The 16,299-nt window shown below is 39.4% G+C and overlaps 1 protein-coding gene across 1 annotated transcript in view; it reads left to right on the top strand.

Moving 5' to 3' along the window:
* si:dkey-222b8.1 (uncharacterized protein LOC560317 homolog) overlaps window positions 1-16,299 on the top strand; it is a 40,232-nt gene that overhangs the window by 12,006 nt on the left and 11,927 nt on the right. The window contains exons 3-5 of the mRNA XM_036565996.1: window positions 10,330-10,504; window positions 12,722-12,745; window positions 12,875-13,093. Of these exons, the coding sequence (XP_036421889.1) occupies window positions 10,330-10,504; window positions 12,722-12,745; window positions 12,875-13,093 (418 nt within the window). The remainder of the gene's footprint in view (window positions 1-10,329; window positions 10,505-12,721; window positions 12,746-12,874; window positions 13,094-16,299) is intronic.

Genomic DNA, 16,299 nt, shown 5'->3' with positions numbered 1-16,299 from the left:
TATGCTAGCTAAGCTAGTGCTAACAGCTCCTCTCGCCTGGTTAGCAGCAATTTTAACAGTTAGCAAATTTATTGAATGATGGCTTGAAAATCGTGCACTGTGTTCACCTGTTTGGTGACTTTGTAAGACTTTGGGCTTAACTTTCTGATTATTTTCAATTTTAAAATGATGTAGGACAAGACAAATGCTTTTATGTCACTTATGACGCTTTTTGTCGTACACAGTGGTAATATTTGGTTTAACGGTGTGAAACAAGTAGATACCACCCAACCCTAATAAGCCAGACACAACAAGTATTTTATATTATGTTTTATTTAATATTTCATTTTTAACATGATACGTCCCAGATAACAAACATATCGGTCTGCTGGCTTGATAAGGTCGGCATCCCACTTACTGTTTACCACTGCTGGTCCACCCTCGGACCACCCAGATTACTGTCCTGCATAGAAGCTCTAACTAGCTTTTAATTTCCTCAAAAAGGTTTTATATGTACACAGACTTTTAGTTTGGAAAATGAACTAAGACAAATATCACAAACAACTGAGAGGAAAAATAACAACTAGTATTGATCTAAACTTTTATAGAAAGTGTTGTTGCTGACTCTGTATTAGATTAATATTATTTACTAAACTAATTTACAAAGTATAATTAAAGAAAGGAAGGAAGGAAAAATCAGTAAATTGGACTGTGAGTGGAAAATGAGAGAAGATAATTGGAATTTTGTTCATTACTCTGCTTAACCACCGGTGGGCCGCCTAGAATAGCGGAGCAAAACGCCAGTGGACCGCCAGCTTTGCCATCAGCGGACCAGCAGTGGCCCACTGACCTCTTGCTATCAGGGATATAGTATTTATATAGTATTTTGGAAACATCAAAAAGCGAAATAATAAATAATATACTGTAATTTTTTGTATGTGTAGTAATTTCATGATGACATACAGTCGTGTGCAAAAGTCTGGGCATTTGTTGAGCTTTTGTCCGTTTTTTAAGTGAAAATAATTGAACACGTCGAATGCATTTTCATACCCAGTTACTGTTTATTTGCTGAATTTAACATACTGGGGAAAAAAAATGTAAAATCTGGCTTTTGCAAACATTATGGCATATTTTATATTTTATGTTTTATTTTTAACAAGATGTTAAACACATTAAATTTAGTTGTAGTCAAATAATTGAGTGCAGCACCTTTTTTCAGTGTATAAATATTACACACAAATAGGTACAATTAGTTTAGAACTTTAACTCTAATTACAGCAAAAATATTCTAATTGTTATGAATTATCTACTGAAACTCATTTGATTCTCAGTAGCACGAGGGTTAGGATTATGATTAGGACCAAGTTTAGGCTTTGGGTTAAAGTTCATTTTAGAATGTAATTTAAAGACAAGGTGAGCATCTACAAAACATCTACAGTGGACCATCAAAATAAAATGTTACAGATAATTCTGCTTAGTTTAATTATTAATTTTTTCTGTTAATGCGCTTATAAATCAGCCATTAATACCCTGCCCGGTTTGTAATGGTCTTCTGAGGAAAAATTAGGTATTAGACAGACAGTAGACAGACCCCCGTGCAATAGAGCAAGGCAGAAAATATCAGGCAGATGAATGTGGAATAGTCATGAGGCATCACAGCTTATGATGGCAGAGATAAGTGACATGATAAGGTGTGTGTAACAGCAGAGGATGTGATATTGTGCCAGTCGGCGTGGGCCGTTCCATATGTTAGCTTTTACAGCTCTTTCTTTTTTCCAGTTGCTTAAACATGTTTACATGGTGTCCAAACTGTTAACACACATTTCCTCAACACGGCGTCTGCAGAATCGTGAAAGAAGTGCAGAAAGCAGCGCTTCGTTTACTGATCAGAATAATGTGTCTAGAATTGAAACTGAATTAACTGTAAACTAGAATTGATACGCCCCTCCGTCTTATTCAGTTTTCAATTCTGATCCATTCAATCCAATTCAATTAAGATCCATTTCAGTGTGGAGATGGTTTAATGGTGGCTTGTTTTGATGATTTAATGGTGTTTTGTATTATGATTTTATGGTAAATTGATTGTGGTTTGATCAAGTGCTTAGATAGTGATTTCTGAAGGTGAGTTGATGGATTTTAAAGTTGGTTTGATATATTTTTTGGCTTGGTGGTGGTTTGATGGTGTTTTTGAAGGTGATTTGTGGGTAGTTTGATGGTAGTTTGTTGGTGTTTTGGTGGTGGTTTTTATAGTTGATTTGATGGTGGTTTTTCAAGGTTTTCGTGATGGTTCGAAGGTAATTTGATAGTAGTCTTTAAGGGTGTTTTGATGGTGGTTTGATGATGGTTTTTGAAAGTCATTGATGGTGTTTTGATTATGGTTTTTGAACATGGTTTGAAGGTGTTTGATGGTTTTTGAAAGTCATTGATGGTGTTTGATGATGGTTTTTGAAAGTCATTGATGGTGTTTTGATTATGGTTTTTGAACATGGTTTGAAGGTGTTTGATGGTTTTTGAAAGTCATTGATGGTGTTTGATGATGGGTTTTGAAAGTCATTGATGGTGTTTTGATTATGGTTTTTGAACATGGTTTGAAGGTGTTTGATGATGGTTTTTGAAAGTCATTGATGGTGTTTTGAATGTGGTTTGATGGTGTTTTGATGGTGGTTTTTAAAGTTGATTTGATGGTACTTTTTAATTGTTTATGATAAAATTATGTTATTTTGTTTGTGGTCTTAAAGGGTGTTTTGATTGTGGTTTGATGATGATTTTGAATGTGGTTTTATTGTGGTTTTTTAAGGTGGTTTGCTGGCGGTTTTTTGATGGTGGTTCCGTGGTTTTAAAGGTGATTTATTATATTTTTTCTTTCCTCCCATATTCTTCCCAGATTCTATTTACTTAGTTATTACAGTGTTTGTTTTAATAAGCTACTGTATAGACATAATCCTTCTAAGTCATAATGTTACCAATTTGGATTCGAATGGTGTTTTGAAGGTTGAATGTTGGATTGATGGTGGTTTGATCTGATGTTTTGATGGTAGTTTGATTGTAGTTTCATAGTTTCATCTGGTGGTTTTATCTACACTGAATATATACAAATGGAGCGTATTGTTATTAAGTGTAGAAACTTATATGTATAACTTATGTGGCGTATGTATGACCTCACATCCTGACAAGACATAAAAGCAAATGTATGTGAAGCAACCAGCAGTAGTGGCTGTTCATATGAGGGAATTTGATATGTTTCATGATTGTGCTGATCATGTCCATGGTGACTAGTTGGCTGACAGCCACTAAAGACATATAGAAATTGTAGTAGTAGTAATAATAATAAAAACAGTAATAATAATAAAGAAAATAATAAGAAGTAAATTTGACTGAAAAAACATTTACACTAGTGCAGTGAATTTACTTGAGTCAAATGCGTTCATACTTCCCACAATACGTTAATAAAATTCATCAACACAGTTATTGCTAAAAGCAAGTAAACTGAAAAACAGCATATGCTGATTTAACAACTTAACCCGTAGGACCCAAAACCATAGGTAACTTCTAGTCTTCATAACTCCAGAACGCTTTAAGCTACAGACATGATACACATATCAGACCATTCAGCAGACCCGGCCCAAACTGGCATCATCATGTGATGTCAGCATCAGTGAGTAATTCGGCTTGGAAAATCACCCAAAATCCTGATATTATTGCTCAGTTTTTTGGCCTTCATATTCCAACAAAGGGTTAAACAGTGACATGATTCACACATCAGACCACTCCTCAGACTCTGCCTCACCATCCAGAGTGATTTCATATGCTTTTAGCCTTCATATTATAAACAAAGGGTTAAAAATAGTGACATGATTCACACACCAGAACACTCAGTGAGAGAAACCAGCTCTAACATCACACAACCCAGAAATACAGCACAAACACACAGCCAGATCAATGTAAAACCTGCTCTTAGCTCTCTGATTTAGCCTTAATATGGCAACAAAAGGGTTATAATCCCAGGCTTATTATATACTAATCCTTGTTATTCAGTAACTATAGAGGCTTCCGGTGAGCCCTGGTCATTTAAAGGGTTGATACATTGCATTGATGTGGGAAGGATGTACACATTTAAATGAAGTAAGTTCTCTGCAGTGCTGTTCTCAGTGTTAGGAAGGCACACTGGTGTCCAGCTTGGTTACACTGTGAGGGTTGCTCAGATAAAGAAAGGATGAAAGATTATCTGACTACTCTGTTGAAGAGAGATGGGGAGAAGGAGGGATGTAGAGGGAGAGAGGGGGGGTGAAGAGCAAGCGAGGGATGTTTTGTCTGAAACACAGGAAAGGGGCTGGGTTAAGTTAAGGCCATCTATTTTCTCTCTGTATGTGTGCAGAGGAATTTGGACTTTCCATTATAAACACACAAGAATTTATTCAGTCAACACAAAAGAGTGTGTATCAGTGTGTGTGTGTGTGTGTGTGTTTGTTTTTGTACATTTTTGGGGGAAAAACCCCTGATAAAACCTTTTTTTTTTTTAAAGTGAAAGGACAATACTGTTTGTTTATGGTTCCTGATCTTAAGGTTAGGGTTCAGTTTAGGATTAGACACACACACACACACACAACCACACACACACACACACACACACACATATAGGTGCACTTTGTAGTTCTACAGTTACAGACTGTAGTCCATCCGTTTCTCTGCATACTTTGTTAGCCCCCTTTTACCCTGTTCTTCAGTGCTCAGGACCCCCGTGGACCCTCACAGAGCAGGTACTATTTGGGTGGTGGATCATTCTCAGCACTACAGTGACACTGACTTGGTGGTGGCGTGTCATTGTGTGTTGCGCTGGCACGAGTGGATCAGACACAGCAGTGCTGCTGGAGTTTTTAAACACCTCAGTGTCACTGCTGGACTGAGAACAGTCCACCAACCAAAAACATCCAGCCTGTATATATCCAAACATTGGGCACAGCCAGCGTAACAATTCGGAACGCCCAGAAAAAGAAAGAAACCACTGGTGTACTGACAACCAGATGTCAAACAGGTCAGCCAAGGAAAAACAACAGCAGTTGATGACCAAAACATTGTGAGAGCTGTGAAGAAAACCCCAAAAACAGCGGTCAGTGACATCATCAACAACCTCCACGGGGGAGGTGTGAAGGTATCACAGTGTTCCTTTTGAAGACTTTGAGGGCAGAAATAAAGAGGCCAGGACACAGGATGAAAAGTACTCATCAGAATCGGAAGGCCAGACTGCAATTTGCAATTCTGGAACAGAATTTTATGGACTGATAACACCAAGAAATGCCAAAGTGTGGAGAAAAAAAAAAGATCTGCTCATGATCCAAACATGTGATCTAATCAGTCAAGCATGGTGGAGGTAGTGTCATGGTTTGGGCTTGCATGCCTGCTTCTAGACTGGGCTCACTCATCTATATTAAAGATGTAACTCATGATGGTGGCAGCAGAATGAATTCACTATTCTACAGAAACTTTTACAGAGAAATGCATCACTTCTAATCAGGACGAACTTCATCATACAGCAAGACAATGACCCAAAATACACTGCCAACACAATAAAGGACCTCAACAGCGAAAAGCAGAAGGTTTTAGACCACCAGGTTACCAGACCTGAGCAGCATTTCACCTCCTGAAGGGGAGACTGAAGGTGAACCCCCCCAAAACAAACAACACCTGAAAGAAGCTGTGGTCAAAGCCTGGAAAAGCATCACAAAAGAAGAATGCAACAGTTTTGCGATGTCAGTTGGTCACTAGCTTGATGCAGTTATTGCAAGCAAGTGATATGCAACTGAATATTAAGAGTTATTTACTGTTTCTGAACTTTTGCTCACCTGAAAATTGGATGGTCTGCCACCAAAAGAGCCATGTTCTAAGTTATTTTACACATCTAGATGTAAGTGTCAGTGAATAAAAGCTGAAATTCTGATGTCTTCAGTGTATAGAAAAAACAAAAGACCTCATTGTCCCAATACTCACAGAAGACACTGTATACAGACACACACACTCACAGATACAGAAAGATTTCTTTTAATTGTATCTGTATTTATTTGTATTTGTTCTAATGCTGTATGGGACTGTTGCACAAGCAAAAACACACTAAATGCTGAGATGAATGGTTTTAAGCAAATTGCTTAGGTGCATTTTCACAGAGTACTTTATATATAATACATTTGAGACCTTATTATTATTATTATTACATGTAAAGAACATATAATACACATTTGGCATTACTGTTATATGTACACAGAACATGTACACATGTCTCAGAAATAAAGGTAGTAAACTGTCATTGGGGCAGTACCCCTCTTGTCACTGGGGTGGGACCCTCAAGGGTACATCTCAGTACCTTTAGTCAGGGAACATAACTGTACCATAATCCACTGAAATGATGTTTTCTAGGCTGTACTGACTCCACACACCCCGTCTCGTCTCCAGGCTTTTATTTTACTGTTCTGTTTAAAAACATTCAGTTATGAAAAGGTACAAATACGAACTTTTAACCTGGAAAAACGTATTTAAGGTTCACAATTTGACCTTAAAACCACTGTTGTACCTTTGAGGGCACATTTACATTGTTTGTACCTTGATGAACGAAAAGTGTACCTGAACAGAACCTTCATTTCTAACAGTGTAGGTACTTACATATTGTTACTGGGTTGACAAAACCTTGTATTTCTAAATGGTAACTTCACAAGAAAAGAAAATTCTGAACTTGTGAATTATGAATGTAATTTCATTCCAATGGGACATATTACTACATAGAGATAATTACACACACACACACATATATATATATATATATATATATATATATATATATATATATATACATACATATATGCCCCCATGTCTTGACAAAGTATAAAAACAAACCTGTGTGTGTGTATGTGTCTATGGAATTCAATCCACCCTGGTGGAATAGAGCTAAACTGCTGAGTGAAGACATCATGTCTCACCTTTGATGACCTTCTTCAGAGAAAAAAGAGAGAGAGACATATAGACAGAGAGAGAGGGGAAAGAAAGAGGCAGACAGAGCTACATATAGGCAGAGAGAGAGAGAGAGAGAGAGAGAAAGAAAGAGGCAGACAGAGCTACATATAGGCAGAGAGAGAGAGGGAAAGAAAGAAAGACAGCTACATATAGGCAGAGAGAAAGAGAGAGAGGGAAAGAAAGAGGCAGACAGAGCTACATATAGGCAGAGAGAGAGAGAGAGGGAAAGAAAGAAAGAGAGCTACACATAGACAGAGAGAGAGGGAAAAAAGAGGCAGACAGAGACACATAGGCAGAGAGAGAGATAGGGAAAGAAAGAGGTAGACAGAGACACATACAGGCAGAGGGAGAGAGAGAGAGGGAAGGAAAGGCAGACAGAGACACATAGGCAGAGAGAGAGAGAGAGAGAGAGAGAGGGAAAGAAAGGCAGACAGAGACTCATATAGGCAGAGGGAGAGAGAGAGAGAGAGAGGGAAAGAAAGAGGCAGACAGAGACTCATATAGGCTGAGAGAGAGAGAGGGAAAGAAAGAGGCAGACAGAGACTCATATAGGCAGAGAGAGAGAGAGGGAAAGAAAGGCAGACAGAGACACATATAGGCAGAGAGAGAGAGAGGGAAAGAAAGAGGCAGACAGAGACACATATAGGCAGAGAGAGAGAGAGGGGGAAAGAAAGGCAGACAGAGACTCATATAGGCAGAGAGAGAGAGAGGGAAAGAAAGAGGCAGACAGAGACTCATATAGGCAGAGAGAGAGAGAGAGGGAAAGAAAGAGGCAGACAGAGACTCATATAGGCAGAGAGAGAGAGAGGGAAAGAAAGAGGCAGACAGAGACACATATAGGCAGAGAGAGAGAGAGGGGGAAAGAAAGGCAGACAGAGCTACATATAGGCAGAGAGAGAGAGAGAGAGGAACTTGCGTGTCCAGACAACAGACCTTACAGACACAGTGTTCCCTCTCTCTTATCTTCACGCTCTACTTCTCCTTTATGTTCTTTAAAGGAGTACGGAGATGTTTTTCATCCTATTCTCTGTATTCTACAGTATACAGTCTTTTTCCATGGACAGTGATTTTACCATGTTTCCTTGACTCTGACACAAAACTCTCTGACGAAACTCACTTATAATAGAAGCCAGTTGGCAGTTGCTAAATTCTGAGAATAAAATGTGTGACTATAAAATAAGAATTAAAACTACAACTTTTACACTGTGACAGTACAGATGTAAGAAAAGTCAGCTAACCATTAGAGTTTAACAAATGGAAAAGTAAATTAGGAATTGTGATAAGCAAACTGCTCTCATCAGCTGTTCTCTAACATCATATGTTCTCACATTTAAGAACTATGAGAAATCTGAATTTCTTGGTCCACCAGAGGGCAGTAAAGAGCCGCTATCTTACGCTTTGGTTGGAGTTTCTTAAATATGACATTTTTTGCAAATTTCAGTGCACAGTTTGTATTTATTTGCTGAGTTTAAAATAAAATGTCAAATTCAGCAAATAAACAGTAATTGTGCATTAAAATTTGTTAACTTATGTACAAAAACATGACCACACGTCAAATTTTTAAAAACTATAACAAGCATAGTAATTCTGTCTGAAATTGATTCTGAGTGTGACATTGTGTCCATTTTTCCGTTTTACTTTCCTTTTCCACCGTCTTCCTAAATCCACGGAGTGTTTAAAAAAAAAATGTCTGATTTGGTGTGAAGATTCCACTGCATCTAAAAATCACATCTGGTTTTTGTGTCTGAATAAAATCTGAATCTGGGAATGCCACCAGTTTTTCAGACAAATTTGCATAATTCACTTGTTAAGATGTAAACAGAATCATTCTGTGGTTTGGTGTGAAATGGTTCAAATTTCTTTACAGTGGTCGTGATAATTAATGACTAAAAAGTGTGGTAAATCTGCAATATATATATATATATATATATATATATATAATTAGGCTAAAATCTTCTCAAGCCCACCATAAAAAAGTATCTCAGGCACCAGGCAGTGAATTCATAACCTTTTCGTTTAATGACTTTCTGTGAGGGAGCTTTTAGAGGTGGACGTCTGGTTCCCATCACCACCACTCTGAACAATTCTGACTCAGTAAGTTTCTCTAAAACAGAGCATTTCACACCAAACCACTCTGAATGACTTTGTTTACATCTTAAACATTTAATTATGCAGAAATTAGGATCGAGTTCAGGGAAACATATTGAATTTATTGTCTGTGGTAGCTGACAGTACACTGTAGGTGCGCTGGACTGAGATTATGTTGAGAAATGCTGTATTCCTTTAAGCCCCCTGAGACACTCATACAGAAATACAGAGCGTGCTGTATGAGGCCCTGCTGTGGCGTTTCTCTGTCTGTGCGTTTGTCTGCCGGTTTTGAGTGGCAGAAGCAGCTGGATTTGGCTTTGTTGCTGTACTGCACTGAAGTGCTTGTAGTGGTTGTGGTATGCAGCCATAGGACTGAATCATACACAGACACTCCTGTGGGACCTGCTGTGTGACCTTGGCTCTGTCACTGTGTGTTTCCAGTATTAAGGCCGGTGACCTCTGCCGCCTGTTACACTCCTGTCACATCGCTTGAGTTGTATTATACTGTACTCTCTATTGAATCAGTGATATTATGTTGGGGAGGGCGGGGCACAAACTAACGGGATAAAAATATAACATGGATTTTTTAGTGTAGTTAAAAAGGTTCAGTTAGAACGTGATTTTGGTGCACGTAGCATCATCAGACAGATATTTCCTCAGATTCATCCTGAAGTCAAGTTGTTTTCATCCCAACTATTTTTGATTACTAAGTCACTTTTTTTAGCCACTTTCACTGAATTGTTCACAAATGATAGGTTTTTGCCCCCAACCCTTCTTGGGAGTGTATTATGTTTCGGATGCTCACGTACATCATATGAACATTATAGCTACAGTGCACCTTTGTTTTTAAGCAGACAAGCTTGTGGGAACTTGTTTCAGCTCTGAATCAATGGTGACTGTTAGAGCTGGGCCTTCAGGTCGGCCAATAAATGTCAAAACAATATGAAAATACAGCCCATATGGTCTACACAGCTTAACATATTGGACAAAAAAATATAAAATGTGCCATAACTTTTGCACAGGCCAGCCCCCTCCCCTCAATATGTCAAATACAGCCAATAAACAGTAATTGTGTGTTAAAATCTACAGAAGTGTGTTCTAGACAATGTGTTCACTTATATTCAACAAAAACACGTCTTTTGCGTATGACGGTGTTTATTATGTACGTAACTGATACATGATTCACAGTCCATTCTGTGTGTCCACCTCGTGTGATTCTGGACCTCTCAGTGTACTGTCCTCATCTCCTGTCTGCATGTGTAGGTGGCTGGACGTAAAGGTTTCCCCCATGTGATCTACGCCCGCCTGTGGCGCTGGCCGGACCTCCACAAGAACGAGCTGAAACACGTCAAGTTCTGCCAGTACGCCTTCGACCTCAAATACGACAATGTTTGTGTTAACCCCTATCACTACGAGAGGGTGGTCTCCCCGGGCATCGGTGAGTCTATCACTCCGCCTCTACTTCACTATTAAATTAGGAAAAAATAAATAAATAACTGAGTAGGAAAAAAGATGGAATTAAAACAAAGAAAAAAGTTTTGAACTATTGTGTAATTTTGTAATGTACATTTGTTACTCCGCAGCTGATATTGTGTCTTATGTTACACAAAATGTGTCCATGTTTATTTATAATAATATAAAATTTTATTTTTTATAATAATATAAAAATTGTTAAAATGGGACAAAATGTACATCAGTTCACTTTGGTGGGGCTGCTAAAACGCCGTCGTAGGGAGCCCCACCAAAAATTTTAATAATAGACTTTGAGAATAAAGACATAATATTTTGAAAATAAAGTTGTATTTTTTAGAATAAAATTGTAATATTTTGAGAATAAAGTCATATAATTTCGTTAATAAAGTCGTAAAGTTACAAGAATAAACTCACGATATTTTGAGGATAAAGTGGGCGAATCGTAGGGGGGGCGTACCGCGTTGGGGCCTCGGTTGCTGTAATGGCGAGGACGAAGACGCAGCACGCCGGGGTTCCACTCACTCCTTCTTAATTGATCATTTTGATCATCATCCTCGTTGTCTCCTGTGAAAATACATGCCCTCTTTGAATGGCACAGAGATGTAGCCACTGATAGCCGTGTAGACGACCCTGCCTGCAAGTTCTCCTTCAACAAAACAGACAGACAGTTTCCTCCGAGTCCGTCTGGCTCTTTATTCTAAATAAACACAGTTTCCTGCTCAGCCGGTTCAGCCGTTTCTTATACTAATAACAGGCTGGTGCTGATGTGCAGGAGAGACAGGGAGACTGAGTGTTTCTTTGTGGGTGAAATCGATATGAAAGTGTAACTCCACCAACTCACCGCCCCTCATTTAACACGAGGAGGTGCTGCCTTCCTTTTGCAAACCCTTGGCTACAATATTGAGGCTTTTCCTGGAAATGTCCCACTTTAATGTCATAATTCTGTGACTTTATTCTCGAAATATTATGACTTATTCTCACAATATACCGTACGACATCTCGAAATATTACAACTGTATTCTTGAAGTCTACTGTTTTATTTTTTTTTTTAACAGCGGCCCTAAATTGCCGTTGTACTGCACAATTATAGCCTGTGTGTGAGAAACACTGTAGTAGCTGATCAGCCATGTTTAGTGTCTGAAGTTTACTTCTTTAATGTTGCACTGGAGATACAAGGCTAATGTAGCCAACAAGCCTAAAATTTAAGGCCTAGACTCTACACTTTCCAAAGACTTTCTCTGCTTGTCAGTAAGCTAATTAAATGTAGAGCTATGGCAAAAATATATCATCACAACATTTTAAGAAGTTTTCATGATATACAGTAAGTCTCAATTTGTTTTTTTGGTAAGTTGGAACAAAGTAGTGTAACATTTAAAAAAATACTTAAAAAAACAATGAATCCACTGATTTGTATTCAACATTTCACACAGATATTAAACAGGACTAATGATGCTCTTTCTGATCAAACATGTAGTTGGAAAGTGTTTTTTAAGTACTAATGATATTCACAGTATACTCCGAAATCTCCTTGTGACATTGTGATGTAATTTATCAACGATAAATATTGTCATATTGATCAGCCCTGATGGAATGCATATTAAAAATGTAAGAAGAAGCTTTAAAGTACTGCGTAAAAATACTGGCGTCAGCAAGATGTTTAGATTTGGCTGGTATTTCAGGCTGATATTTGATGTGTTCTTGTGCTCTGGAAGAGCAGAATGTTTAGGTGACTCTGGGTTACTGTGCCCAAAAATCAGCATGTTACTCATTTTACAGCAATAAATGTTATATTTTTCTGTAATGTTAAAGCAATGTGTGGACATTCCATGACAAACAGACCAATAGAAATGTTCCAAAATCACTTGGAGTAAAACCTCTTTACATTAACTTGCATTGAAAGATAAGAAGATTTTTGCTTTCTCCTGTAAACTATTTTGGAGATACATGTTCTTCTTTGGACGTTTATGTTTATGTTTATGTGCCAGCATCAGCAGGTATGTACATGTATATGAAAAGCCTCGGATATTGGCACTGCCACATAATTCACATTTACAGTACCACAAATATGACCTGTTTGGCATCTGAAGTTTGTGAGAAGGAGGAAGACTCATCTTTACTGTGGTGTTCTATGGAGTGGGTGGAGTCTATTTAACCTTTTTCTTATTTCTCCCTTTCTCTCAAGTGGGCCTCAGTCTTCAGAACACAGGTGAGTGGCTGCAATTTCCATTAATCATTGTCCTAAAATAGGATGTTTCTGTTTGGTGAGGTTATTTCACACAAACAGCGCAGAATTTCATCATCCTTTCCTCCCCGTTACGGCTGTTCTGGGCTGCAGGTCCCTCCGGCAGGCTGATTAAGGAGGAATATATCCATGACTGTATTCAGATGGATGTTCCGCCAGGTTTGCCTCCGCAGCCCGACCACCAGGGGGCGATGAAGCTCCCTCCTCCGGAGCACTACAGCCAGCCGCTGCCACCGTTACAGCTGCCACCTGAACCTCCTCGGGGCCCCCCGCCCGTCACACTTTACCCCAACATGCCTCTCTCACCCACCGGTAAGGATGCTACTTTGGACATGATGTAGAAAATGTGTTTTTGGACTTTGGAAAGCTATTTTTGTGGTGGGCTGAGGACCAAAGGACAAAAAATATACAAATAGAGAAGATAGATGGGTTTAAAATCAGGTAAAGATGTATTTTTTAACAATACACTATATTTTATTTTTAAAATACTTCAAAAAATGCCAGTTTACAATGAAACTAAGGACTAATAAATTATTAACAGTATGAATTGGGTGATGGGGGCAGGATAAACAACAAGGCAGCTCTGCTAAAGACCAAATCAGAATTTTAGTACACGTTAAGGTTGGCTGTACTTCTCTGTTGATAAGCTCAGTTTGAAGTGGAATTCCATCCATTTTTAAAATTTCCGCATAAATAAATTATTAAGATGTAAACAGAGTCATTCAGAGCGGTTTGGTGTGAAACGCTCTGCTCTTGAGAAACTTACAGAGTCAGAATTGTTCACAGTGGTGGTGATAGGAACCAGACGTCCACCTCTAAAAGCTCCCTCACAGAAAGTTATAACATGAAGTGGTTATGAATTCACTGCCTGATGTCTGAGAATGTTTTATAATAGTTTTGAGAAGATTTTGGAGTAAAACATTTTAAAAATCCATTTATGGTGGAGGGATACATGCAGGGAGTTGTGAGGCAAAAAAGTTCCCAAGGATTTATTGCTGTTTTACCATCATCAACATTCCATATAAAAGCTCAGAAGACACATGTAGGTTCACAGGTGGTTTTGGATGGTAAATAAAATGGCTATATTTGTGTTGTAGTCATGGCGACCCCTGGTTCCTATCACCACCACTGTAAAGACATCTGAACCATTTCACACCAAACTGCTCTGAATGACTCTATTTACATCTCAACCACTAAATTATTCAAAATTTATAAAAATGTGGTGGAGTTCTCCTTTATTAGTGGTACAGATAAACTGACTGAACCAAAACATTGACAATAATGGTATTATTGTGTTGTTTGCGAGGCTGTAATGTCAAATTTACCAAAGTAAATAAAGGATTAAGCTTCATTTTTGTCCACTCTGAGTGAGGCTACGTTCACATTACCGTGTTGAAGTGGCACAAATCTGATTTTTTGCCCTAATGTGACTCAGATCTGATGTTTTCAGGGCTGTGTGGAGACACAAATCTGATCTTTTCAAATCCGACCTTAGCTGCTTTGATATGTGGTCCTAGATCGGATACGTATCTAATTCGTAGCCATGCGACCTTAATGTGGCGCTCAGATCGGAATTCACGTGCTTTTTTCCACTGTGCTGCTCCATCATTCAGCGTTACCATGGCAGCAGCGCCGAACAGAAGTTAAAGCCTGTAAACGGTGGAAAAGCAGCTCATCTCACCTTTTCCTCCTTCGTCTCGCTCTAATAATGAAGCTGAGAGCTGATCAGAGTTAATTATCTTCTCAGCGAAGCTCGTTCTGCTCGTTAGTTTGTGCTGATGATGAACGTGATTCATTCACGTGACGTTACTGAGTAGGATGTGCTCACGAGGGTCATTTCAGGACACCGGTTCGTCCACATTAATGACGGATTTGAATCACTTACCTAAACGAGTGTGAACCATCACGTCAGAGAGATCGGATTTGAGCAATGAGGCTTGTAATGTGAACGAGTCTCCTTCAGTTCCAGATTGCTCACTAATTCTTACGGGGGGGGTGTTTAGATGTGGCCGATATGTCGGACTGATATTGGACGATGTATGTACCGTAGAGTAGAATGTTTAGGTGACACTGGGTTACTGCACTAAAACATCTGCATTTTATTTATTTTACTGCATTTGTAACAGAAATAATATTATAATAATCTTATTTTTCTCCATAATGCTGATCCAGGTTGTTTAGTCCCAGTTTCTATGTTTTATGTTTATGCATTGACATCAGCAGATAAATAAATACAAAAATATCGGCTGTCAGCATCAGCCCACAGTTCCCACATCAGTGCACTGTAATTTCGAGACATGGGGGACCTCAGAGAGTTTGCGTAATGGTTTCAGAAGAAGATGAAAGAAGGCTCTGCTTTCTGATGTGTTGTTTGGTGCGACAGGCCGAGCGCTAAGAGATTTTCAGATTGAATTTCAGCAGCTTCCGCGCTCAGCAGGCCAACTGTTCTCCAGTCCTGTTTCACCAAATTCAGTGTCGTCTTTTATCTTGTCCCTACAGCTCTTCCCCTCTCCTCTCTCTCCACACCGACAGATATAAACTTCATTAATCAAGGTTACAGCAGCAGCAGAACCTGTTAAAAGACTCTCTCTCTTTCACTCTCTCTGTCGTCCTCTCTCTCTCTCTCGCTCTCCTTTTTTCACTCTCTCTCGCTGTCTCCTTCTCTCTTTCCCTCTCTCCCTCTCTCGCTCTTGCTCTCTGTCTCTCTCTGTCTCCCTGTCTTCCTCCCTCCCTCGCTCTCTTCTTTTTCTGCTCTTTCTGACTCTCTCCCTCTTCCTCTCTCTCTCTTGCTCTCTCTCTCTCTCTTTCCTTGTCTCTGTACCTCTCTTTCCCTCCCTCAATCCCTCTCTTCTTTTTTTGCTCTTTCTGACTCTCTCCCTCCCTTTCCCCTCTCTCTCTTGCTCTCTTTTTGTCTCCTTCTGTCTCGCTCCCTCCCCCTCTCTTTCTTTCTTTGTTTCTCTACCTCTCCTTCTCTCTATCTCCCTCTCTCCCTCTATCTCCCTCCCTCTGCATATCTACCTTTCTCAATCTCTCTCTCCTACTCTGCCTCTCTCTCTCTTTCTCTTTCTTTTTTGCTCTCTCTCTCTCTCTCTCTCTCTCTCTCTCCATGTATCCCTCCCTCCCTCTCTATCCCTCTGTCCCTCTTTTGTCCTCCTTCACTCTTTCTCCCTCTCTCCCTCCCTCTCTGTCCCTCTTTTGTCCTCCTTCACTCTTTCTCCCTCTCTCCCTCCCTCCTTGTCCCTCTGTCTCTCCCTCTTTATCCCTCTGTCCCTCTTTCGTCCTCCTTCACTCTTTTTCCCTCTCTCCCTCCTTCTCTGTCCCTCTGTCCCTCTTTCTTCATCCTTCACTCTTTCTCCCTCTCTCTCTCTCTCCCTCTTTCTCTCCCTCTGTCACTCTTTCATTCTCTTTCACTCTTTCTCTCTCTCTCTCCTTTTCTGTCCTTCTATCACTGTTTCTTTCTCCTTCACTCTTTGTCCTTCTCTCCCTCCATCTCTTTCCGTCTGTCACTCTTTCCTTCT

Source organism: Colossoma macropomum, unplaced genomic scaffold, assembly GCF_904425465.1.
Source record: "Colossoma macropomum unplaced genomic scaffold, Colossoma_macropomum, whole genome shotgun sequence".
In the NCBI taxonomy this organism is placed as follows: domain Eukaryota; kingdom Metazoa; phylum Chordata; class Actinopteri; order Characiformes; family Serrasalmidae; genus Colossoma; species Colossoma macropomum.
This window is presented reverse-complemented; position numbering and strand designations above follow the sequence as displayed.